This window comes from Cottoperca gobio, chromosome 6, assembly GCF_900634415.1.
Source record: "Cottoperca gobio chromosome 6, fCotGob3.1, whole genome shotgun sequence".
Taxonomy (NCBI): Eukaryota; Metazoa; Chordata; class Actinopteri; order Perciformes; family Bovichtidae; genus Cottoperca; species Cottoperca gobio.
Genome location: NC_041360.1, coordinates 22,144,840 through 22,168,403, shown reverse-complemented (window position 1 = coordinate 22,168,403; position 23,564 = coordinate 22,144,840). Strand labels below are relative to the sequence as shown.

The window sequence follows — 23,564 nt, the reverse complement described above, 5'->3', positions numbered from 1 at the left end:
GCTCAGCCGGGGGCTAGTGAGTATCCCCACCCTGGCCCGACGCCTCACACCTTGGGCAACTCCGGAGAAGAATAGAGTCCAACCCCTATCCAGGAGTACGGTTCCAGAGCCAAGACTGTGCGTGGAGGTAAGCCCCACCAGATCCAACTGGTAGCGATCCACCTCCCGCACTAGTTCTGGCTCCTTCCCCCACAGAGAGGTGACGTTCCACGTCCCCAGAGCCAGCCTCTGCTGCCCGGGTCTGATCCGTCGAGGTCCCTGACCATCACTGCCACCCGTGTGACAGCGCACCCGACCCCAGCGGTTTTTCCCATGAGTGGTGGGCCCACAGGATGGATGGATGGGAAGCACCACGTAGCTTCTTCGGGCTGTGCCCGACCGGGCTCCATGGCAAACCCGGCCACCAGGCGCTCGCTGTCGGGCCCTCCCTCTGGGCCTGGCTCCAGACGGGGGCCCCGGGCTTTCGCCGGGCAGGGTCTCTCCTTTCCTTTCCCTTTCTTTCATGAAGTCGTTTTTGAACCATTCTTAGTCTGGCCCCTCACCTGAGACCAATTTGCCTTGGGAGACCCTACCAGGAGCACTAGGCTCCAGACAACACAGCTCTCAGGTTCATAGGGACACACAAACCTCTCCACCACGATAAGGTGATGGTTCCCAGAGAGGTCCTTAACGTGCCAATTTAATATCACGGATTTCACAGAATCACAGAGGAGGGTCCAAAATTGAATAGATTGTTTTATGTTATTTCATAAAATGTATTGGGTTGTAACCCATTTTAAAAGATTTGTCTTATCACTATGCAACTGCTGTGTAACAAACACTTATTGTAAACTAAACATGCCTTTTTCAGCGTTCACCTTTCTTTCCCAGTATGCATCTCTGAATATAAGATCTGACAGGGAGAGCAAGACATGCTGAAACTCAACTGTCAAACGCAAACATAATCCACGGTGACCTGAAATCATGAATCCTTTCAGGACGGTCAGATCTTGGAGATGGACATGTGTAGAAGTACACTGTGGTTCTGCAAGGAAACAATGTGACTAACTTTATGATTTTCAAGTGGTGAAAAGTAGGATACTCCACACACTTTGGCCTGGATAAAAGTAAACAACAAAACAAAAAAACACGGGTTAGAAACTCTTTGCCTAAATCAATTCTCTCAATATATACAGTAGATACATCAAATAAGGCTTCTTTAAAAGAGGCTATATTGCAGGATCATCATGCAACTTTGAATAGCATGGACCAGGAAAGAAGGTATAGAATCAATAAATAATCTAGTTTCATGTGTTGCAATGGAAATGCATTTTTAAAAGGATTCTGTTGTAACTAATCTCTGTGTTCTCAGAGCAGAGGGAGGCTCTGGTTCTCCTTTCTGGGTCATGTCCCATAAAAATATGTTTCATCTGCTTTTAATTTCCTGTGGACTGGAATTTTTGAATTTGAACTATTTTCTTTATCACTTTTTTGTTTGGAAGCAGCAAAGAAGCAGCACATCCAGTTCACTCTCCGTTTGTACTGTGAGTTCCTTTCTGTTTCTCACCAGCTGAAACTAGATTTTCATCATTGAAATACTGTGAATAACTTTACTCTCATTTTAATCTAAGTAAATATACTTCGACAAAACATTTCATTACTTTTCTAAAGTGTTACAATGAGGGGAACATTTCTGGAGACATCAGTAGCAATATGTAATTGCAACTGTTAATTGTAAATTGTGAAGTGAATAACTTTGAATTTGTTTTACTACACTTTGTATTAATCGGTTGTAAATTATGATTGAACGTATTTCATATGGGGCCTGTAAATAAGAAAATGATTAATTACATTTTAAATAGATTTCAGTTCTGCATTCAGAAGATGAGGCTGTGTCTCCTTTTCTTCGTCCTCTGCTTGATGGCTCCTATTGGATACGGTCAGGATGAAGCTCGTCTTGGAGAACATGGATCAAGGGGGTTCGTTGGAAAACGGGGTCCTCCTGGATTTCTAGGTAATCCGGGTATGAAAGGTGAACAAGGTTAGGGTCATTAACTTCCCCAAAACAGTTTTCCCAAAAATACCTCTGACCAGACTACGGTCAAGTTGAATTACAGGCAGATCCTTTTGTCCAAAGCAAGTTATAATTATGATTTTAAAATCATAAGGGTCGAGACCATCTTGCGATGGGATCACTCCAGCTGCATCGCCAAATCACCCCAGGGGCCCATACTTCCGGCGTCCTAGCTTGGACCACACCCATCTTTCAATTTGACCTTCATTTTGATTTCAACTACACATCTGTAGAGTTTCTTGACTGCACCTTGCACGGTCGTGGCCCTATCCTCGTCACATAATCTGTCCATAGACAGACAGTTTTTTTTAATGAGGTGGGGAAAGATGGACAGTGACTGCTGTCCTTACTTCAGAAAGTTCAGTCTACTAATGGTGTTTTTCAGAGTGACAAGCCAACAATTGCCGAGGCAGATTCGCACGACACCCTTCTTATACAAAGTCTTGACTTGACTCTGTGTGCCAGCTAAATTGGCCTACAAGACCACCTTTACATCAGACTGCCGACTTAGTACACGAGATATCAGAAAATATAAAGCAACAAAGAATATGTCAGTGATTAATTCTTTACACCTCAATTGTCTGTGTTTTTTATCCTTCCAACATTTTCTAATGAGACTTTGGCTGTCTAGTCATGTTTCATTTCTTTTCACTTGGTCTTCAGGGGAACAGGGGGTTGCAGGAAAACCTGGACCTCGTGGACCACGAGGAATATGTGAACGAGGTGATCTTTTTATTTATTTATTTTTTATCTCAGGTTTATGTGTTCTTATGTAATGTGTTTTTTATTGTTATATCTGGTCTTGATGCATCACTTTTCCTTTCTCCAAAACAATTGTCTATGGGAGAGACAATAAGAGTAACTTTAATCTTAAATCCGCACAGATGTCACTCAAAACATTATGAACTAAAGGTAAATATTTATAAAGGTAGTATTTTTTGCAAGGGCTTTTACACTGGTTTGTATTATACTGTAAGGTGTACATTATTGTAAATGAAAGGAAACAACAATCCTTTCTTTTTTAGGGATTGTACATCTCTTAGCACCAATTTATTGCAACTGAACCTTTTCTGCTTGATCCAGATATCGTTGGTTCTGTTAGAAAGGACGTGGATACTTTAAAGAACAGCTTTGCAAAGTTACACCTGGGTAAGTATCTACCATGGAGTGAGAGAGTGTGGATGGTGATTAGTCACAGCTCTTCAAGAGACCGTATCTAGAGTTGTACCTTTACCTCAGTACTTGTGAAGTATGTGTACCTTACTCTATGCACGGATGTTTGAGAAAGGAGCAATGAGCAAAATGTTTCAAAGAAATTGTGCTGTAGTGGACCAAACTTTATGAATGTATTCACAGTACATACTGAATTATCATGTTTGGAATGAACAGTTCACAAACATGTAAAAAATCATACATATTTCAAACGTTTGTTTCTTGAACTTTGGATTTGGAACTTAAACTGAGTCAAATGTAGATAAAGGATAAGTGGAGTCAAGCCTGTACTTCACCTCGGTGCGGAGGTAATAGTGTCTGATATTACATGTCAATGCAAAGATGATGATGATTTATTCCTTATTTCTTTTTTCTTTCTTCAGCTATAAACTATGACTTTGTCCGGAGAGTTGGTCAGAAATATTTTGTGTCGTACAAGAAGAGAGAGTCTTTCTCCAGGGCTGTCCAGTTCTGCTCCCAACAAGGCTTAGAGCTGGCTTTGCCCCAGAACGAGGAGGAGAACAACATACTGACTCAGTTCTTTGGGGAAGATCTCACTACAGCTTGGATCAACGTCAACAATAAAAAAGCAGATGGGAATTTTGAGGTTGATATGAAAAACCAACCTCTGACCTTTACCAAATGGGGAGAAGGGCAGCCAGACAAATCCATCCAGGACACAGGCTGCACCATGCTGACAGAAAACGGTGTCTGGAAAGTGACACATGATTGTTCTCTGAATGCTTACATCATTTGTCAGATATAGAAAGGTCTTGTATCCCTTTTGAGTCTTACTTTAATTGAACTTTTTATGTCCTATAGGCTATGTGTCTTATGTTGTATAACTGTCTTAAATGAAAGTGACTGGCAGGAAAAGTCATCCTTTTGTAATCTCACATATTAAAATCTGTGAATTAATAAATCAAAATGTCAAATGCTTAAATAATCCAGTCTTGAGGAAAATAGCTTTTAGTTTGTAAAATGTTTGCTGTGTAACTTTAACTGTTTCCCAAAACATCTTGGGAATCTGACCATCTAATTCAGAATCAAATAGCGCGTGCACGATGTAATCGCAATGCTTTGGTATAAATCTATGCACAGACTTCATCTCACCGAGAAGAAAGAAAGAAGCTAGATAGAAGCTGCAAATAGAGACTATTTCTGTCAACATAAGGTGTTTGTCACATTAGATGTTCTGTCCCTGTTTCCGTAAGTGTACTGTACCGTCGGCCAATAGCATTTAGCAAGAGCAAGTTTGCAGTCGGTTAGTTGAGGGAGCGAGCATGTGTGTGCAGTGAGTAGGAAGTCAGCGGTGACGTAGCCGTGTAGTGCTTGTACAGTTTATTTGTCTGTAAATAAATGTTATAACTCCTCAAACCACCTGCTAATACAAGTGAAGGGTCTCTGGTTAGCCCGGAAGCTAGCAGCAACAACAACGGTTCAAGCTTAAGGTGGGCTGTCTTTTAAGGTGGACCAGCTATTGTCATGTGACAAGCTGCTCTTCCGACTTTTTGAAGTGCAAAGATAGCAAATATGGCAAAGATACGGTTACAGACCAAAATGAAGTTCGATGGTGGGTAATGAGCAAACAATTTCAAAATATCTGTACACAGTATCTATATATTCAGTTTCGTAATGAATTAGACCATACAGCAGAGTGGCGCAGCGGAAGCGTGCTGGGCCCATAACCCAGAGGTCGATGGATCGAAACCATCCTCTGCTAGGGCAACATTCGTTTTCTGCACTTTCTTTCAAATTGTGTACACGAGGTGTCAACTACGAAGATTTTGTGTTGCATTTTGTTAAAAGTCGGAGTAATGTTACAAACCGTGGGTTTGTGTCCGTCACACACATAACGTATACAAATGGTGTGAACACAGGTTAAAAACAAGTGTGCACATCCATCAAAATCACAACACTGACTCAATTTAGTTTTTGATTTTGAGTTTATACTTTGCACTGTAAACACTATGGATGCTGATATTTTAGATTTCTGTAAGCGGCCAGCAGGGGGAATTGTTGTTCCATATTTCAACATTTGAACTTCCACTACTACAGGCTACTGTACCAATGCTCATTTCAACTTTAATGATCATTCAAACATTTATCCATCGTGTTTTAAATGTTTGATGTGTTTTTGAACTAAACTGTGACATCTCTTATTCTTCACATTCAGGATGTTTATGTCGACAATGCTTGTCTGTTAACGTCAAATAATAGAGAGAGTTTATAGCCAGAAAGCAGGTTTCGTTTCCGTGTCTTCCCAGATTCACCCCACTGAATTCACTGCGGACATCTGTAAGAATATGTATAATGCCTGTTGTCCTTTTTCACAAGGCACTAAACTTAGGCAAATTGAAATAGATTGTAACCTTGATATCTTACACCCAACCATCAGCATTGAGCTGAAACTAACGATTATTTCCATTATCAATTAATCTGCAGATCTGTTTCAAAATGGTTGATTAGTCATTTTGTCAATAGAATGTCGAAAAATAATGACAATTCCTATTATTATTATCATTTTTACAGATCCCAAAGTGACACCTTTAACTTCTGTCAGACCAGCAGTCCAAAACCCAAATATTGTTGGTAAACTATCATACAGTATATTACAACCATGACTTTGTGAAGCTGGAACCCGAGAATGTTTAGCATTTTAGCTTGAACAATGACCGAAACTATAATCGACATGTCGTTTCAGCTTTATCTCACATACAGACTAGGTTTAGGCCGGATGATTTCTGGGCAGAGCTTTTATGTTAGGCCTTGTAACCTTAAAAACTAATGGAATTGTCAAATGTTTTACACATGTGTTGTAAACATGACCTTTTTGCACCCACTCAGTTCTCTAAGGGACCACACCAGACTTGTCCCTCAAGGTCTCTGGCAGACAGCACTTCAGGCAAACTCCTCCTCAACACCTTCAAGGCTTTTTAACCACGCAACCCTGCCTCCACTGTCCTCTGCTACCTCCGCCCAACTCAACCACCTGACTCACACTAGACCCACACCAGACCTCTACGAAAGCTGAGGTGATCGGTACTTTTGGTGAAAGAGACTTTGCACTGCTCCCATGCATCTATTGGCTGTCTCTTTCTCTGTCTGTCTCTTTCATGCAGCTTTCTGTATCTCTATTTCAGTCTCTCTCAAGCCACATAATGACAGACCTACTGTATATTAAAGGACCCTGCCCATGCGTCCTCTCCCAGTCACCTCCCTCTTCATGGGCCTTTATAAGCCTTTCACACAGGGGGGGCACTACTTTCCATAGAGGGACCGTGCACAAGCTTCTGGAAGGCTCACCAATTCGCAAACCCACCTTTTCGCCCTCAGCCAGGGATCTTCTGCCTAAACGCTGACCATGGACAACCATTCGTACAACTTCCCCTCAGACTGCACCCCGCTCACCAACTGTAAGTCTGCCCGTAAACCGGCTGGATCCACCGTGGTGAACATGGGCAACGCTGGCAAGAATCCTCCCCGGGACTATCTAGTCTGGTCGCTGTGCAACACCATGTACGTCAACTTCTGCTGCCTGGGATTCATGGCTCTCATTTACTCCATCAAGGTGAGATCTTGTTTTTATGTTGAAGTTTATGTTTTTTAAAATAATTTTAAGCCTTCACCATTCATTGTAGCATTGATGCTTATTAACTGATCTTTGTAAAACTGCTTAATAAAACGGCTTTATTTTACATAATGGTAGAAACACTGGAATATACTTGCCAAAAAAAAGAGAACAATTAGTTAACAATATGCAATATAACGTACAATTGTAGTAGTCCCAGTGTGGTGCAACCTCCTCTGCAGAGGGGAAATGATCTATGAGGAATTAAAGCCTTCTGTCATGCGAGTGTGGCAGAAATATACAAAAGGTGGGTCGAGCTGGCATGGAAAGCTTTAAAACGATGGGCATGTTGTGGCAAATGCCAACACAGCAGAATGCCAACTCTACAATTTCTAAAAGAACAACAAGGACATATTCTCTGCCAAGGAAAAATAACATTTGGCATGGCCGGATTTAGAGTGCCAGACTTGTGCAATAGGGAGCGGGATGCCATAAAATCAAAAAATCTTTTTGTAAAATGAAAAAAAGCAATATGTTTCAAACATTGTAAAGACCTGTTGTTGTCCCTGGTGAGAAGGCGCACACAGTAGAAAGTTGCTGCGCCCTTCACCACAGGAATGGGGCCGGAGAGAAACAACAACATAAACCAAAACAAAGGTTTTTCTTACTAAAAGGCGGCTCAAAGATCCTTGAATATGCCATGTGCAAAGCGGGATTAGACAAACTGTGTGACTACCTAAATAAAAAGGTTTCAGAACAACTTAAAAGGGTGTGTGTGTAGGTGTGCACCCTTTATTTAAGTCTGTTCTAATCTTTCATCTGTCTGCGTAGGGCGCAGCTCTGAATCACAGGCCTAGTATTGGCTCAGCACTCAAATTAAAGGCAGTGACTGGATGCTCGTCTGGGGAGTTAAAAATGGCGTAATTGGCATCTTCCTAATGGGCAAGTACTCATGGGAAATTAGAGAGTGCTAAGGAAAGACTCAGCCTGGTCCGTTCCAAAATACACAGATACACTTAGAAGCAGCTCGAGGATTTCACATCACTCCACCCTTGTGCAACCTTGAATCTGTGCACTATGTGGGAAAACTGGGAATTATGGGACAAGCTGCAACAAACTAGTTGTAAACAAAGACACAACTGAACATTATAATATGCCTTTGTTTACCCTCCTCCTCTCACTATTTACAGTATACAGTACATGGGTGTAGACACTAACTTAGCATGTTTGTTATATATGTAAATAAAGAAGATTTAGCTGGACTATGCAGTAGAGTCAAAGCTTTTATTTCTTGAAGGAATGATTTTTCATTTCCGTGTTATAGTTAATACCGACTTCAGTGGTTGCATGTAATAACGTGAGTGTGTGTATGTGCCTCTGTGTAGGCCAGGGACCAGAAGACTCAGGGCAACCTGCAGCTGGCGCAGGAGTGTTCAGACAAGGCCAAGTGGTACAACATCCTGGCAGCCGGCTGGAACATGCTGATTCCTCTTCTGGCCGTCGTCCTGCTTGTCCTCCTGCTCATCCACCTGGGCACGTCCCAGGGCTCCTTCGACTTCTTCGGAGAGGATGGCTTTCAAAGCTTCATGAAACTGTTCAGCTGGTAGATGGAGGCAAAGGGAAATAAAATTAAAATAAAACACAGATCGGTCTTAAAGTCAACCCATTCACACTAACTGGGAGAGGGTGTTTGATTGGATTCAGCAGATGACGGCTGACATAATAACCCCGAATAATTTTTGCCAGTCTAAGCCAAGAAACCAGGATGTGTGCTGGTCGCAATTTACTAAGCACTAAAATAATCCTCACTGGCGAGAAAGAAAAGCAAGTTTTGGTTTGTGTATTACAAGAATATCCTCTGGATGCACCAGTACTAATGCTGCTTTCAAAAAGTCTGGCCAATTAAATACTTAAAACAGGGCATTCAACCAGAATCAGAGAGTTACACATAAAGAACAATGGATAAAACAGAATGCTTTTAGACCAGTGACCTAAAACTAAAGATAAAAGTTTACAACATTCAGTAAAAGCAACACAACAGTACATCATTTGTATTGTGAGTGCTGTAGGATATTAGTATTGGCTCATCCTTAATTGTAATATCAGTATTGGAGGGAGTTCAGATCACACATGCCAGTCTCCCAGACACGGTCAGTAGAAATGTGAAGTTGATCAAAGACTGAACAGCCTGTAAATGGAGAAGAGGGGAACAAACGGAGTTAAGAAAGGCTGAGAGATCGAGCGAGCAGCTACTCTGGGTCATTTCCGTTGTTATTTATTGTATTTATGTTGAATGGAAATTTTGATGACAGCTGAAATTATCTCTAGTCGGGGTGTAAAGAGGAGAGAGAACAGAAGACTGTGGAGCCAAAGTCTGGACGTCACGATGATGAGAAGCCACTTGACAAAAGACAATCAACATTCACCTCCCTTTGATCGTCATTATTAGTCTTACTTTTCTTCTTTCAGCAGTTATGTTTTCACATGTTATTACTGTTACAACATGCATCTGTTTTTGATCATTACTCATATATTTGTATTAGTATTTTATTGTGTTAAGTATCTTAATTTGACATCATCTTAATGCTGACCTCTTCAGTGAGCTAAATAAAACAGATAACTCAGTATTGCATTGAAAGCAATCTTTTATTTTCTCTTTTACATGAAGCTTTATCAAAAATCTACTTCCCAGCACAGATCCCCTCTTGACTAACGAGCACGGGGATGAAGAGATGTTTGCCCACATGGCTCTTGCGGTTCCGCTGCTGCCTGCACCTACACCCATTTTAAAGTGATCATTTTGGGCTTCATAGCTTTGATTCTGGGGCGGGTCTGAGGGAACGGGCAAGGCATGGTTGTTTTCATCCCAGCTGTGAGCCTGCTGCCGTACCAACTATATACAGAGCATCCTGTTTTAGGAAACTGTTTAAGTGTGCCCTCGGTTATGAGGCAGGGCCGCCCAGGCAGACCTCAGCAGGGATGTGGAGGCACACAGCTGGACAAGATTGTTCATTTCCACTTAATCTGCTCTCAGTCTGAGGAATTATCGCAGAAGAAAAATGGTGCACGTTTTTGGAAAGACTTGGCCCGTTGCTGGCTGGGTAGTGCCAGAGGAAGCTCTTCGTAGCCTGGATATTTTTCCAGTTCTGCTAAACATTTGCAACACACATCGCTTGTTCCCACCTTCAGGCCCATAATCACAGATGTATGTATTATGCAATTGCAAGTGCTGCAATTAAAAGCCCAAAGTTCAGACACCAGATATGCTGAATCCCATAGTACAGACAGAACTACTTGTGTTTTCATTACATTGAGACACAGCTATCATAAGCTACATGTCTTAGTATGTAGCTTAGTGATGAAGATGGGTGCTGAGCAGGTATGCAAATCAAGGAAGATGAATTCAGTTTTACTTCCATATTTTATGTGAAATAAACCAACTGAGATGCATTTCAGTAATACAGAGACTACATCTGAATGTCCTACAGAAAACCACAAGAGGCTCCATCTGTCCTCCTGCTCCTCGTCTTTGATGACTTGGGTGTCCTGCTCCTCCAGACCTCCCACCTTCTGAACTCAAATCATATTAGCAGCCTCTCCTTTGCTCGCAACTTTATTTATACGCACCCAAATCACAGCCTATAGCTTCCAACTTTCTATTTTCCTCCTGCGGTCTGAGAGAAATGCTTACAGATGTCTGAGCTGTGGAGAATTACAGGCTAGGAGCTGGCAGCGCAGAGGGAGGGGGCGCTACCTTCTCGCTGCTCTTTTTGGGAGCTGTTCTCTACAGCTGAGTCCTGGGGGAGCTTAAGGAAGACATGTAGAAAGAACACATACACTTGGCATGGCACAAGTCAAGTTCAACAAACTGTCCTTCACTAAAACAGTCGTGCCTAACTTTTACTCGAACATTAAGTTAGTCATGAAAAGGAGTTTTATCAAATTAATCAGGCATTTATTTCAAACCAAGCACAATGTTAAATATTAAAATAAACATAATTCTCTTTCTTTTTTTAATCGACAGATCAGACGACCTATAATGTGTGCTTCTTATATTTGTTAACCACCTAGCAGAGCATACTGCAGATGTTCCTTTGAGCCCCACCAGTAATGCCTATTAGATCAAGATGCAGTACTGACACTGAACACAAGATGGTGCGATTGTGCAAGAGGAAAACTCATGGATTACACAATGTGGAAAGTGTCTTCTGGGGTTTATTAAAGTGCTCAGTAAATTCCACGGTCCTCTAGATGTTAGATTTGGACATTTGGACTTAAATATGACACTGCAACAAAGGTCATGGGGTCATCAAAAATATTAGGATTGGGCAAGAACATCCGAAGCAAATTTCATGGCAATCTGGTTTGAATAACCATGCTACAATTGGAAACATACACACATGTCCCAACACGCACATGCACTCATGCATTCACGTGTACAAAGGGGGACATACACTCACACAGAAACACATTTTAATCCTTCCTCGCAAGTGTAGCTAACTGTGCTTCTAATCTTTGGTTTAAACAGTTGTTGTTTAGACATGCTGTCACAACAAGTTGATGGTGGACCCAAGTGCAGCACACAGGAAACCAAGGATCATTAGTAATGACTTTTATTTGTAGTCAGGAGCAGGTTATAGCCGAGTAAACATATCCACAGCTGGGTGATAATAATCCACAAGGACAAACCAATAGGTAGCAAGCAAGGTGTAAATGGGGGCCGGGCAGAGGGTGGGGAAACAGGCAAGGCAGGTTGAAGGAATCGGGTCCGGGTCGGGAAACAGGCGAGGCAGACAGGTCCAAAACAGGTTTGGTCAGGAAAAGCAGGCAGGTCAGGGGCAGATGTCACATAAATGGAGGCTGAACGTATTCTGGCTCAACAACTTGGATACACAGAACTCCTTGGAAATCGCAAGATGACAAACACACAAAAGCAAAACCTTAAGCCGGTTAATTCACGAGTAGCTTTGGTGCCAAATGTGATCTTGCACAAGACTAAAATAACCTCTGGACTGATTTGGGTGCAGTAATCGTTTTGTACCAGAATAACATTTTAAAGATTATTATCCCAGAAGTGTAATACAAATGAATACATGCATTTAAAAAGTCTGAAGAATCATCATGGCAATGGCAGGTATGTATGATGTTAGCAGCACCTCAAAAACAGTGAAAATAGCTACATTTTAATCAGATTTTGAAAGCACGATCAAATGCCAGAGCCTCTCTGTTGAGCATACGGCACGTTAACTTACATAACAATCCCATACTGTTGTAGTATATATAACCCTGTGTGTGAGGACAATTATTCAAGGTTAGTCATAAATTGCGATTAACTGCAGTCTGCCTGTGGTGACAAGAAACAAAGTCCATTCACTCAAGTGCTTACTTTATACTTCTACTCCACTATACATCTCAGAGGAAAATGTACTTTTACCAGCTGCAACATTAATGTGATGTATAGGCCTACATTAAAGCACTGATAATTAAAACCATTAATATAACATACGTTATTCTAAAAAGAACGATTCTGCATGACGAGTGCTTTTCCTATTGGTACTTTAAGTACATGTTGATGCTAATGGTTGTGAGCTCTAAAAGTACATTTTGAATGCAGGACTCTTACTTGTAACAGTAAGTTGCTACTTTTACTTAAAAGATCTGAGTACTTCTTCCACCACTAGTCTGTCGTCATGCATGTTTGCCAGGCAAATAGAGCTTCCTCCACCGAGGCAAATGTTGTATTATGCTTTTACTTGCATGTTCTACATCCAGCATCTCTTGTTAAAAGGTTTTATGCTTTTATTTATTTACAAAAAAAAAATCCCTCAGGAATATATTTCACATGTGAAGTCCTGTAGGTATGATCAAAGTATTGTGCAGGATACAAGTGTCCTACAATACTTTTATCTTTTTATTGTGCGGTTTATCATTAATGTTTATAACGATTCGGATAAAGTAAAGCCAAGAGTGATTTAGAAAAGGTCAAATGTATGCAGTTGCTCTCAAGGGTGTAACTTTGGTTTGAGAAGTGGGGGGGGAAAGACGACGACGACACACAAAACAGGGGATCTGGGGGTCCTCCGCCAGAAAAATGTTCTAGATTTCAATTCCATTTCTACAAACATTTAGAGTAGGGGTCGTTTTTGAGGCCAAGGACCCCCACACTGGTGTAGCGTGGAGCAGGGACCCCCTACTGTATATATTGTATAGAAGAGGTACAATTTATTTTTGAATAAATTGTGTTGGTAACACAACAAGAGTTCATCGCCATGATAGCGTACAACAACATTAAAATCACAACAACATATATATAACATGCAACAGTCATAAAAAGGGTTAACCATACATCACACACTTAAAAGATGGCTTTATGACACCATATCTAAATCACGTTGGTTGTATCATTATTAGTGTAGCCTACTGTATTTACAATTCTTTAATTCATCTTCTAACTGTATTCACTTCTTATCATGTACACGTCTTCCTCTCATTGTCAACACATCAAAATGACCTGACTACAGCACATAACATCCCAGCTGCAACTTATGTGCAGCAGGTACAGAATGTTCTCTCTGCCTCACTCGCCATGTCTCGAGGCAGCTCCACCATCTGATCTCTGATATGAAAGCAATCGCTTTATGGTCATATTGAGCCACTGGTGTGCGAGTCAAACATTAAACTAGCAGCCAGAGAGTCTGTTTGTCAAACATTGCTGATTAATAGGAGGCACTTCAGCAACTCGGTGAGTTACTGCCGGTAAATCTTTCTTTTCACCCAAGCCATTAGAGTAATCTGCTGCTGGAGTTTCATTTGTGTTGTGTGCCACAACCCAGTCATCATCATCCAGTGAGCTATTTTTTGAACGTCGCGTGCGCGCGTGTCCTGCGCGCGGAGTGTCCTGCTCCTCCGTAGCGATGACAGTTTGCGGTTAAAAAGTAATAATAAACGAATTTGAAAGTGGGGGCGGCACATACGGGATTTTGAAACTGTCCCCAGTGGAAATTACGCCCATGGTTGCTCTACATATTAAAGATAAGGAAATAGGAGCCTCTTGATACGCTTCAGTAGACTTCCTTGTGTAAATTACTCTGATATGTTTTTATCAGGCAGCAGTGACCTTCAGCAGGCTACAACTTTTACGGCTTCCTATTATGTCAAAAACTGAAGCAGCACAATATACATAACGCTTGCAGCCCCAAGACATTACCTCGCCAGAACAGGCCTGTCTCTATGATGGCGCACAGAGAAACTCCCCCCCCCCCCCCCCCCTCCTGTAAAGCCTCTCCTCCTCCAACACGTCAACGGACAAACAGAGAGACAGACACACAGACAGGATACCTGTGGTTACAACGCTACACTCTTCCTGACACTGCAGAGCTTGAAGAGCAAGTGGATCACCGTGGATCATCGACACCAGGAGCGCACCAGCACCAGAGCCAAGAGCGACAACCCATCGATCTGAAGGAGCACTCACAGGACAGTCACCATGAGCAGGTAGTTATTCGGGTCTGGGCAACAGTTAAAGTACATAATGTACAGCAGTGGCAATTAGCGCGTGAACAAGCTGCATTCCGTGACAGGAAACACTTGTTTTAATGGTCAGAATAACAAGACTTTCTTGCAGTGGGGGAAAGTAACAAAGTCAAGAAAGAACATTTACAGTTGTTAAATGAAGGTACTGTACTTGCACTATACTTTCGTTTTACATTCTCAGCGGGGCTTTGTCTGCATTACGAGTATTTTTTACTTTTAAGTACATGTTGCTGATGGTTCGTCTAAAGTTTCACTTGGTTAGGTTTGTGAATGCACTCTTATAATTAAGTATTATCAGGGCGTGGTACCGCCCCTACTTCTGCTATCTGAATACTGAATACCAAACTTTATTTGGACATGTGTCATGCAAAAGTCATCGCAGCGGTTTATTCTTTTTTTTTACTTTGAGTTGTCAGTAAATACTGTTGCAAAAGGTAACGAAAGAAGTTTGCAGAGTTCCCTTTGACAAGTTTTGAACTCTCTGGGAATACTGTGCATTTTGACATTGGAGCACTACATGCCAATGAACTCCTCTCTGCACCAACAGCAGCACATTCTTTGTTGTTGTTGCTTCTACTCTGTATGAATGCATTTTATTTTGTTACTTTTGTTGATGGGCTTTTATTTTATTGTTGTGCGATTTTGAATTGGAATTTTATTCTAAGTAACAGACTCTTTCCATCACTTGACCAAGTCACATGTCATCCCATCACACCTCAATATCAATACAGTTCACTTGTATTTCAGCAGGATACTCTGCTCAGTATCAATCCTGCTCTCTACGGTGTCCTGAACATGCATTAAAACCAACAAATAAAACAACAAACAAACTATCTGTCGATCAAGTTTGTGTCCAGACTTCAGTTTAAATGTTAAGGCAGGTAGACTAGTTTGTGCATGTTTTCCCCTTTTGTAGATCTATCTAATTCACTCCATATTGTTCAATTAACACCCAACAAGAAAGAAAACCCTTACACCCCCTCCTGCACAAATGTCAAAGATAGTTCCTCCTGCATGTGACATGATTTATGATGCAATGTCTCTATTTTAGGGGTTGAGATTTTGGTGCAAATTCATAAATGCATCAAGGCATACAGCTGTAATGTTATGTAAGTCGCTTCCCATTGTTTCTTTCACGTGTTTGTCCTATAGGAGGGTATTGACCTTCTTGGAAACGCACAGGTCCCATTTGACTTGTAACATGAACCAGTAAAGGAAGCGCCCCCCCTGCCCTTATCCCACATATGTACAGTGTCCACAGAGAATTCAATCAAAGTTAGTTTCTTATGTGCGGATGTCTTTCTTTTAAGAAAATAAATGCTCAGTCTTACCTCCTATAATTAAATGAAGAATGACATGGACAATGGCAACTTTTTAAGCTATGTTTGAAATGCTATGTTTGAAATGCCATAGGTAATAGCATTTACTGTATATAGCACCTAAACAAACCCCTCAGTTTGACCTTGGGACCAGCTGACAAGTCTTTTTTTGGTAGCTTTCTTTGGTCCAGAGTGTGTCACACTTCCCTCATGCAGCCCTGGTCAAAGTTATTGATTATCCGTGACCAGATATGGGAAATTATCCGTAGAGTGTATACCTCTCTCTTACATAAGACGTTACATAAGTCTCTGCTGGGACCTCCTCCGTGCAGATGGTCCTTGGATTTCGTTAGAGCTGCTGTGTGTTTTATTTCCCAACTTGCAACTCAAGTCCAGCCTCCCTCCAGATGTTTGTGCTCTCACCTCAGAGCGTGCCAGAGGCGACCCGGTAAGGGGTTATGTGTGTTCACATGAGACCTGCAGCAGAATAGCAACAGAGTAAAGTTTAAAAGGTATGTTTGGTGCTAAAGTGGAGGAATTCGACCATAAAAGAGTCCTGATTAAAAAAAAACAGACCTTTTTGAGCTTTTGTTTGTGCAACAACTGGATTTGCGCTGGTTTCTTCATGGATAAAAGCTACGGAGCAAATTTCACAAATTGTCCTCACAACAAATTTCTAGTTAGGAACAACAATCCAAATATGTAGGTCTCTTGCTCTTTGTCATATTGTGTAAACAGGAGTTGTTTGTCTCGGTCAAATACTCTTGTTAGAAACTGTAAGACTGTCTGCTCATCTTATGTTTGCCCTACTTACAGGAACATGACCAGAGCACACTCTGGTCATGTTCCCCTTGTATGTATCTCTTAATGTGTCAGCTTGTATTCTCTGTTCGTAGAGCTTCATGGTAGAGTATTTGAACGTCACACTGTTTGACACTCTTGTCACTTCTTTAACCAAGTATCTTTATTTCAGTATGATAGATTAACTTCTCACAACAACCCTTTGGTTTAGTTTGTATCGGCAGAATTCCACGACAAGATACTACAACAGAAGGTTGGACAGTGGATCCTATGCTGTACTGTTGGCAATCGCTTCAGTTTTAAGTTATTCAGTGGAAAGGGATTACTCCTTTATTTATACACATCCTCTACACAATTAGAAGATTTGATGACTTGCATCAGTTATTATATTTGGAACAGAGCTTGTATAGAACACAACGTTATTTTGAAAGAGGACGTGAGAATCATCCAATTCCCTGCAGTTCACATCTGGACCCACTTATTATGCATTCAATAACTCTTCCATTCTCTAACCACCGAATACCACAAAGTGCAATAAAAGAAACAAGGGACGGAGTGGAGAAGGAAGTAATGTAAAGTGTTCAGCATTACAGACTAGAGACCTCATCATGATAGATGTGTTCTGTCAACGTTACTGGAAACATGATTTAATCTTGTTCTTATAAGTCATCTAAACATGTTTCATCCCACTAAGAAACAACATCATTTTTGGACTTTTTGCAGTGAACTGTGGTGACCTAATGGTTCAGCTTCCATTTTTCAACACCAGGGCTGCCACCACTGTGCCCCTGTGTTGCTCCAGTTCCCTGTACTAAGTTGCTCTGGAGAAGAGTGTCTGCTAAGTGTCATGTCATCTTTTATCTTTCTGCAAGGCTTTTCTTCCAGTCAACAATCTTTACTCTGCTACAGTGATGATGTAACTATGTGAATCTAGTGCTGATTGGGGGATCATGTGCCGTTTGTTTAGTAAAGCATGTGACTGCTTGGTATCCGACCAGATGAAATAAGGAACTGCAAAGGAACAATTAATTTTCTTTTTAAGTTTGATCTTAGAATCTAATAATGACTATTGTTGTTTTGACTGACCACTTTAGTTATTACCATGTGTTAGTCAGTGCCCTTGCTAATGTTTCACACTAGTTATTGCAGTTTCCTGAGGGTTTTCATGCGCATGACTCCAGTGTTTATAGCGTGACACTGTTGGGAGAGACTAGTGTATTTTCCAAAACATCATCTTGTACATAATGTCCTTCAAGTTCTTGTATTTACACAGCTCACAGAATTGCTCTGAAAGGTCAAGTTTGCAATTGTGTTTACAGTGGTTCTACTATCAGATGCATTCTGTTAAACTCTGTTCTCAGTAGCACTTGTAATGTAATACCAGCAAAGCTTTATTCTCATGACCTACATCACTTCATACACACGTGGTTACAGTCTGTGCAATCACTATTGACTATCTGGCGGTACATTTTTGGTTTCAGTTTCAGAACAAACAAAGTAAAATTTGTTTTGCAACTCCACAAGATCAGAGGAGCTGTACAAATATCACAACAGGCCTGAGGGATGACAAATGAGCAGAAAACCTATTGTCATACTCATTAACTAACTACTGCACCATTTTTCTTTAACTTTTAATGTGTTACTGCACTCCTTTTTGCAGATGTCTGATTGGCAAATTGGAGGTGCAAGGCTTCATCGAGAGGTGTATGACAGGCGTGGGCACCAAGCCGCATCATGCCCAAAGCCTGGCCGAGGTGCTGGTGGAGGGTGACCACAGGGGCCACTACAGCCATGGACTCAACAGGATGGGTCAGTGGGGCGCCGGAAGTTTATCACTTTATCTGCATTTATTTTTAACACAATTATAGTGGTAAAAGAAGAAAACAAGTTGGTAAACTTTGACATATAATAAGCACATAAAACCATTTTTAGAAATGCAATCATTTTTGTAATGCCAAGAATTTATTTGAAAATGACGTACTGGACGTATGTAAACAAATACATCTCTTAGCTAGCCTTTTGAAGTTTTTGTATTTGAATATGGGTTGTCATTTGTGCTCGCTGTCTGCGTACGTTTCGACAGACATGTATGTTAAGGACATCCAGACGGGAATCTGTGCCAAGGACGGTGAGCCGGTGGTGGAGAAGGAGAGTGCAGCCACAGCACTGGTGGATGGGAAGAACCTCCTGGGTCCTGTGGTGGGAAACTTCTGCATGAATCTGGCCATTAAGAAGGCAAAAGAAGCTGGCATTGGCTGGGTGGTGGCACACGGTGAGTCTGAGAATCCTCATACAGTTGGTGTAATTGCAGGTTAGTTATATTAAATGTTTAAAGGACATAACTGCTGCACTGGTCCAATAGTTTGACAGTACAATCACTTTTCCATTCATCAAAGAAGAATTTTACTTCTCTAAAGTGGTCAACAAATCTGGCCTATAATGAAAATAAATGACTATATGTCACTTTTCTGTCTTAGGTTCCAACCATTACGGTATTGCTGGATACTACGCAATGCAGGCTCTGAAGGAAAACATGATTGTGAGTGGAAGGTCTATCCGCCTTTCATGAATTTAATGTAAATTGTTTTCCTAAATGGTTTTAATTGTATGTCTAATTGTAATCTGACCAATGCAGGGCATGTCATTTACCAACACGTCCCCACTGGTGGTTCCCACGCGTGGTAAAGAGGTAAATACATGTTTTATTCTACCAAGTAAACTACTTCACACCATCATTCATTTAAGTTTATATAACTAGTGCTTTTAATTGCTGAGCTGACCCATTTTCTTGTACAATACATTTCATTGTATCTTTTTGACCCTGTGTCAACCTACTTGTGATTGATATAACCGAGCTGATAAACGACCTCAGTCTAATACTGTGAACCTGCTGTTTGCAGTGCACTTTGGGCACCAACCCCATCAGCGTGGCTGCTCCTGCTAAAGACGGAGACAGCTTTGTTCTGGACATGGCCACATCAGCAGTAGCACTCGGAAAGGTAAGATAAGGTGTATACTGATAAGCCACCAAGGATGCCTTACATCGCTGGTTCCCAACTAGGAAGTTGCCAAAGCTTCACACGGGGTCACGAGGCCTTCTTGATTTTACGGGGTGTAAGATATTAAATATAAGGTTGGCCTACAGTATATCTAAGGATCCCATTGATTTATGTGAAGAAAACTAAATTAAATTGCTGTTTTTTTTAAAGTTTTGATTATTATTAATTGTTTTAATCTCACAGGATTAAGGGTGTGGAGAAGGGAGAAGAAAACACTGACTTAAAGCCTGATAAAAATAAATAAAGCCTGTTCTGATTGTTAGAAGAAGAAGAAAAAACACACACAATACAATACAGACTGAGAATTATATTAAATGTTAAAATCTCTTATGCAATAGTTACAGGAAATAATCTGCTTAAAATTTATTTAACAAAAACTTTTTGCAGTTATTCTTTGTTCACTAATTGGGTTAATTGTAAAGTTGATCAGTTTTCCTGTACTGTTATTGTTATGCATTGAATATTTAAATTATGTCACATGTATATTTGTCCAATAGCCAACTAAATAGATAAAATAAAATAAAAATAGATTTCGTAATGGTTAGTCACAGCACAAGAGAGTTCAGTTTAATTTATACACTAACTATTTTAATTTGCTCTTGTCAAGTACTTTGTAACTGCGGTTTTGAAAAGCTATGTACTTAAAGTCTCATGTTCTATGCGCCCAGGTGGAGCTCCATGAGCGGCGTGGAGATACCATCCCTGAGGGCTGGGGCTGCGACCCCCAGGGCAAGCTGACCACCGACCCTAAGAAAGTTCTGAGTGGAGGAGGACTGGTGCCCATTGGCGGCAGTGAAGCCACAGGTTAGAAACCAGTTGATGAAAGTCTGCTGAAAGATCCTGATTTCATTTTTTTCTGTTAGCGTATCTTTGAAATATAATATTGAAGTTATACTGTTCTGTGTGCGGTTATATTTTTAGGCATTTTGTTCACATTCAGATATGTTGAAATAATCCTCCTGTCCTGCTCTATCCTCACGTATAAAAATACATTCATCCTCCCTCTGCTTAACAAAACAACTGAAGTTTGTGTGTGTGTGTGTGTGTTTCCCTCAGGAGGTTATAAAGGCTATGGTCTGGGAATGATGGTGGAAGTGTTCTGTGGTATCCTGGCCGGTGCCCAGTACAGCAATCATGTCCGGACCTGGAAAGTAACAGACCGTGTTGCCAACCTGGTTAGTGATTTATTTTTATTTTAAGTGTTACTTTAACACATACTAACTCCACTTAAAAAAGAAAAGAAAAGACATGACCCTTATCGTCTTCTCTAATTGTCTGTGAAATGACTGAGAAATGGGGTGAAAATGATTTCCCTGTAACTCATAGCTGCATTTTATTTAGTCTAAAATGAAAGACTAATCCAAGAAATGTATTAACTTTTTAAACGTACATGCACACATCCTTAAAATGGTGTGGAGAGCCACATGTATTGAATTTTAATGTGGACAGAACTGCTGTACAGCTGCATTACTTCAGGCATCATCAAGGAAGTTCACTTGAAAGTCTAAATAAAACCCACTGGTTTCATAATGTAGATTCATTGTGTTCCTCTAGTCAAAGTGTCATGAGTTGGATCTTGTGTGCAACTATTGCCCTGTAAGCAGCAGATACATTAGTTAATGCTCAAGAGAGATTGCTTTACAATACAGTCGTGATTAGCTGTTCAGAAACAAAGAAGGTAAAATGACCAGCTCACAGCTGTATTTCTTCGCGAGCAAAGTTGTGTGTGACATCCACTGTTATCTAAAAGATAAGAACAATCAATGAGTTCTGACATCCAGCCGTATTGCGTCACATCGTGGCTCTCCGTACTGTTTGTACTCGGTCAGTTAACAGTGTTGTTATCAACTGTTTTGTGTTTTTAGGGTCAGTGCTTTGTTGCAATCAACCCAGAGAACTTTGCTCCCGGGTTTAGCGAAAGGATGTCAGACCTGCTGTCCATCCAGAGAGGGATGGAGCCTGTGAGTAGATCCTGCTGCTAATGTTGATATACAGACTAAATAGGGGAGGGGGGTCTTATCAGTCTTATCATTTTAAAAGAAAGCATGTTAATTGCGTTGAGCTTAATTTGGCTGTTGCTGTTGTTGGTTTCAGGCTGACCCCAACACTCCTGTTTTGGCTGCTGGAGATCCAGAGAGGATGAACATGAAGAAGTGTGAGGAGCTGGGTGGGATCCCCTACCACATCAATGTTGTCAACTACATGGTAAGAGTTGCAAGTGGTCATCTGAAACACTTAGAAAAATGTATTTATTCCAGCTCTGTGAACGTATGTGTTACGATGCGGTAAAGGGGGCAGGCTATAAAAATATAAAAGGTCAAATGTAACGTGATGACACGAGGGGACACGACAGGGGGGAACATCAAAGTAATATGGATGACGAACAGACCAGGAACAATGGGACAGACAGGGATATATACACACAGACACTAATCACGGGAACGAGACACAGCTGGGGGGGAAAGGCAAAGACACAAGGGCAGGGTGAGTGGACACAGGAGGATCAAATTAACAATCACAGAGGGAAAAACACAAGGACAGGAAGTAATTCAAGACATGACACAAGAGGAAGTGAACATTTAAAAATAAAACAGGAAACAGAAAATCAAGATCATGACTGTAGAGCGACGCTTTTCTAACACAAGTACAAATAAAGATTGTATCAATAGTTTTAAATGTGTGATATTGTCTTTTACACTCTCCTGACTCTCAACATTCTTCATTAAAAAAAATGCAGGAACATATGTGATCTATCACTGTCTTATATGTTTTGGATAAAAAGCTTATTTACTTTGTTGCCAAGAGTTAGATGACACTACTCTCATATCTGTTTCCTAAATATGAATCTACAACTAGCAGCTGGTTAGCTTAACTTAGGGAAACCTCTAGCCTGGATCCATCCAAAGTTACCAGAATCTGTCTAGTAACGCCACTAAAGCTCTTTCCCCCTGCTTCCAGCACTTATGCTAAAATAAGCTAAGTAGCTGCTGACGGTAGCTTTATGTTTACCGTACAGAATTGCTAGTGAATCAATTTTCTTATTTAACTCTCAGCAAGTGAATAAGTGCATTTCCCAAAATGTCCATCTACTGCTTTATGGAAAAAGCTTCTCAGATTGAGCTAACTCAACTACATTTTTGCATTTTAATTCTGCAGAACAAATGTGCCAAGGGAGTCGGTGTCAGCCTGCTTCTGCCATGTGACAATCTCCTCTCCGATTAAAGTCCAGCTAAGACTCTTTCCGTGTTCAGCTTCTGCTCATCTTGAAGTTCACGTTGATGTTGACAATCATATTCTTTTCTTTTTAACCACACTCATCAGGTAAATACGAGGACCCCTGAATACATTTATTGTGTCTCGAGATGCATCCAAATGTAAATTCAAGTATTTCATCAAGATGATGTATATCTGAATCTGAAATATGCACCTTCTTTGTCCAAAGCTGTTGTAAGTTGTAGCTTTATGGCTGACGGGTGGATGTGAAGGAGTTAACACAGTTTTAGTGATGCTCTTGAAAGATCAGCTAATGTCATCCTGGGTCAGTTGGGTCATTCCTTGTTGCTGAGCTGTTACTTTGTTGCAGTTATAATGCAGTGCATTTTTTAACTAGCTAAAAAAATATTTTATTATACTGAGAATGAGAATGTTTAGCTACTTTTATAAAGTTCAAATCGAATCAAGTTCATCATAAAAACGTCTTTCTTAAGTGCCTTATTCAATAAAAGCCATATACACTCAAACCTTTCTTTTCTTAAATGCCTCATGTGATTTAAACTAGATGAATATTTTATGAGTGTTCATTATGCATTAATGTATTGCTGTTATTTATTGGTTATGCTTTACCTTGATACTGTATTCCATCTTCAAAACAAGCACTCTCAACCACCAGATGGCGATGTAAGCATGTAACTCCACTTGTGACAGCGACGGTCTCATATGCAGTCCAACAAATACTTAAGTAGTAGTTATACAAAATAGTTTATGAATGGAAAATACAGGCAATAAAACAAAAGCAG

General features: G+C 40.7%; 3 protein-coding genes and 1 non-coding gene across 5 annotated transcripts; all 4 read left to right on the top strand.

Moving 5' to 3' along the window:
* The first annotated feature begins 1,389 nt into the window (after positions 1-1,389).
* LOC115010088 (mannose-binding protein C-like) lies at positions 1,390-4,621 on the top strand. 2 transcript variants are annotated; one of them, XM_029434498.1, is made up of 5 exons: positions 1,390-1,523; positions 1,842-1,993; positions 2,717-2,776; positions 3,137-3,202; positions 3,649-4,621. In XM_029434498.1, exons 2-5 carry the CDS (start codon positions 1,864-1,866, stop codon positions 4,029-4,031), a joined length of 639 nt encoding a protein of 212 aa, XP_029290358.1. In that variant the 5' UTR covers positions 1,390-1,523; positions 1,842-1,863; the 3' UTR covers positions 4,032-4,621. The 2 variants fall into 2 exon arrangements, with proteins under 2 accessions (XP_029290358.1, XP_029290357.1); XM_029434497.1 differs by having other exon boundaries at positions 1,842-2,011.
* Positions 4,622-4,814: 193 nt separating this feature from the next.
* Positions 4,815-9,356, top strand: LOC115010091 (interferon-induced transmembrane protein 5-like). Its single transcript, XM_029434501.1, has 3 exons — positions 4,815-4,838; positions 6,113-6,836; positions 8,222-9,356. The coding sequence occupies exons 2-3, from the start codon at positions 6,630-6,632 to the stop codon at positions 8,441-8,443; spliced, it is 429 nt and encodes a 142-aa protein (XP_029290361.1). The 5' UTR covers positions 4,815-4,838; positions 6,113-6,629; the 3' UTR covers positions 8,444-9,356.
* trnam-cau (transfer RNA methionine (anticodon CAU)) lies at positions 4,917-4,988 on the top strand. The gene has a single exon. It is a non-coding gene; the product is annotated as a tRNA-Met (tRNA).
* A 4,739-nt stretch (positions 9,357-14,095) lies between the features above and the next one.
* LOC115010085 (uncharacterized oxidoreductase YjmC-like) lies at positions 14,096-23,288 on the top strand. Its single transcript, XM_029434490.1, has 11 exons — positions 14,096-14,330; positions 18,150-18,298; positions 18,573-18,761; positions 18,967-19,028; positions 19,125-19,178; positions 19,390-19,488; positions 20,217-20,352; positions 20,605-20,723; positions 21,414-21,509; positions 21,643-21,753; positions 22,705-23,288. The coding sequence occupies exons 1-11, from the start codon at positions 14,323-14,325 to the stop codon at positions 22,768-22,770; spliced, it is 1,089 nt and encodes a 362-aa protein (XP_029290350.1). The 5' UTR covers positions 14,096-14,322; the 3' UTR covers positions 22,771-23,288.
* The last annotated feature ends 276 nt before the right edge of the window (positions 23,289-23,564 follow it).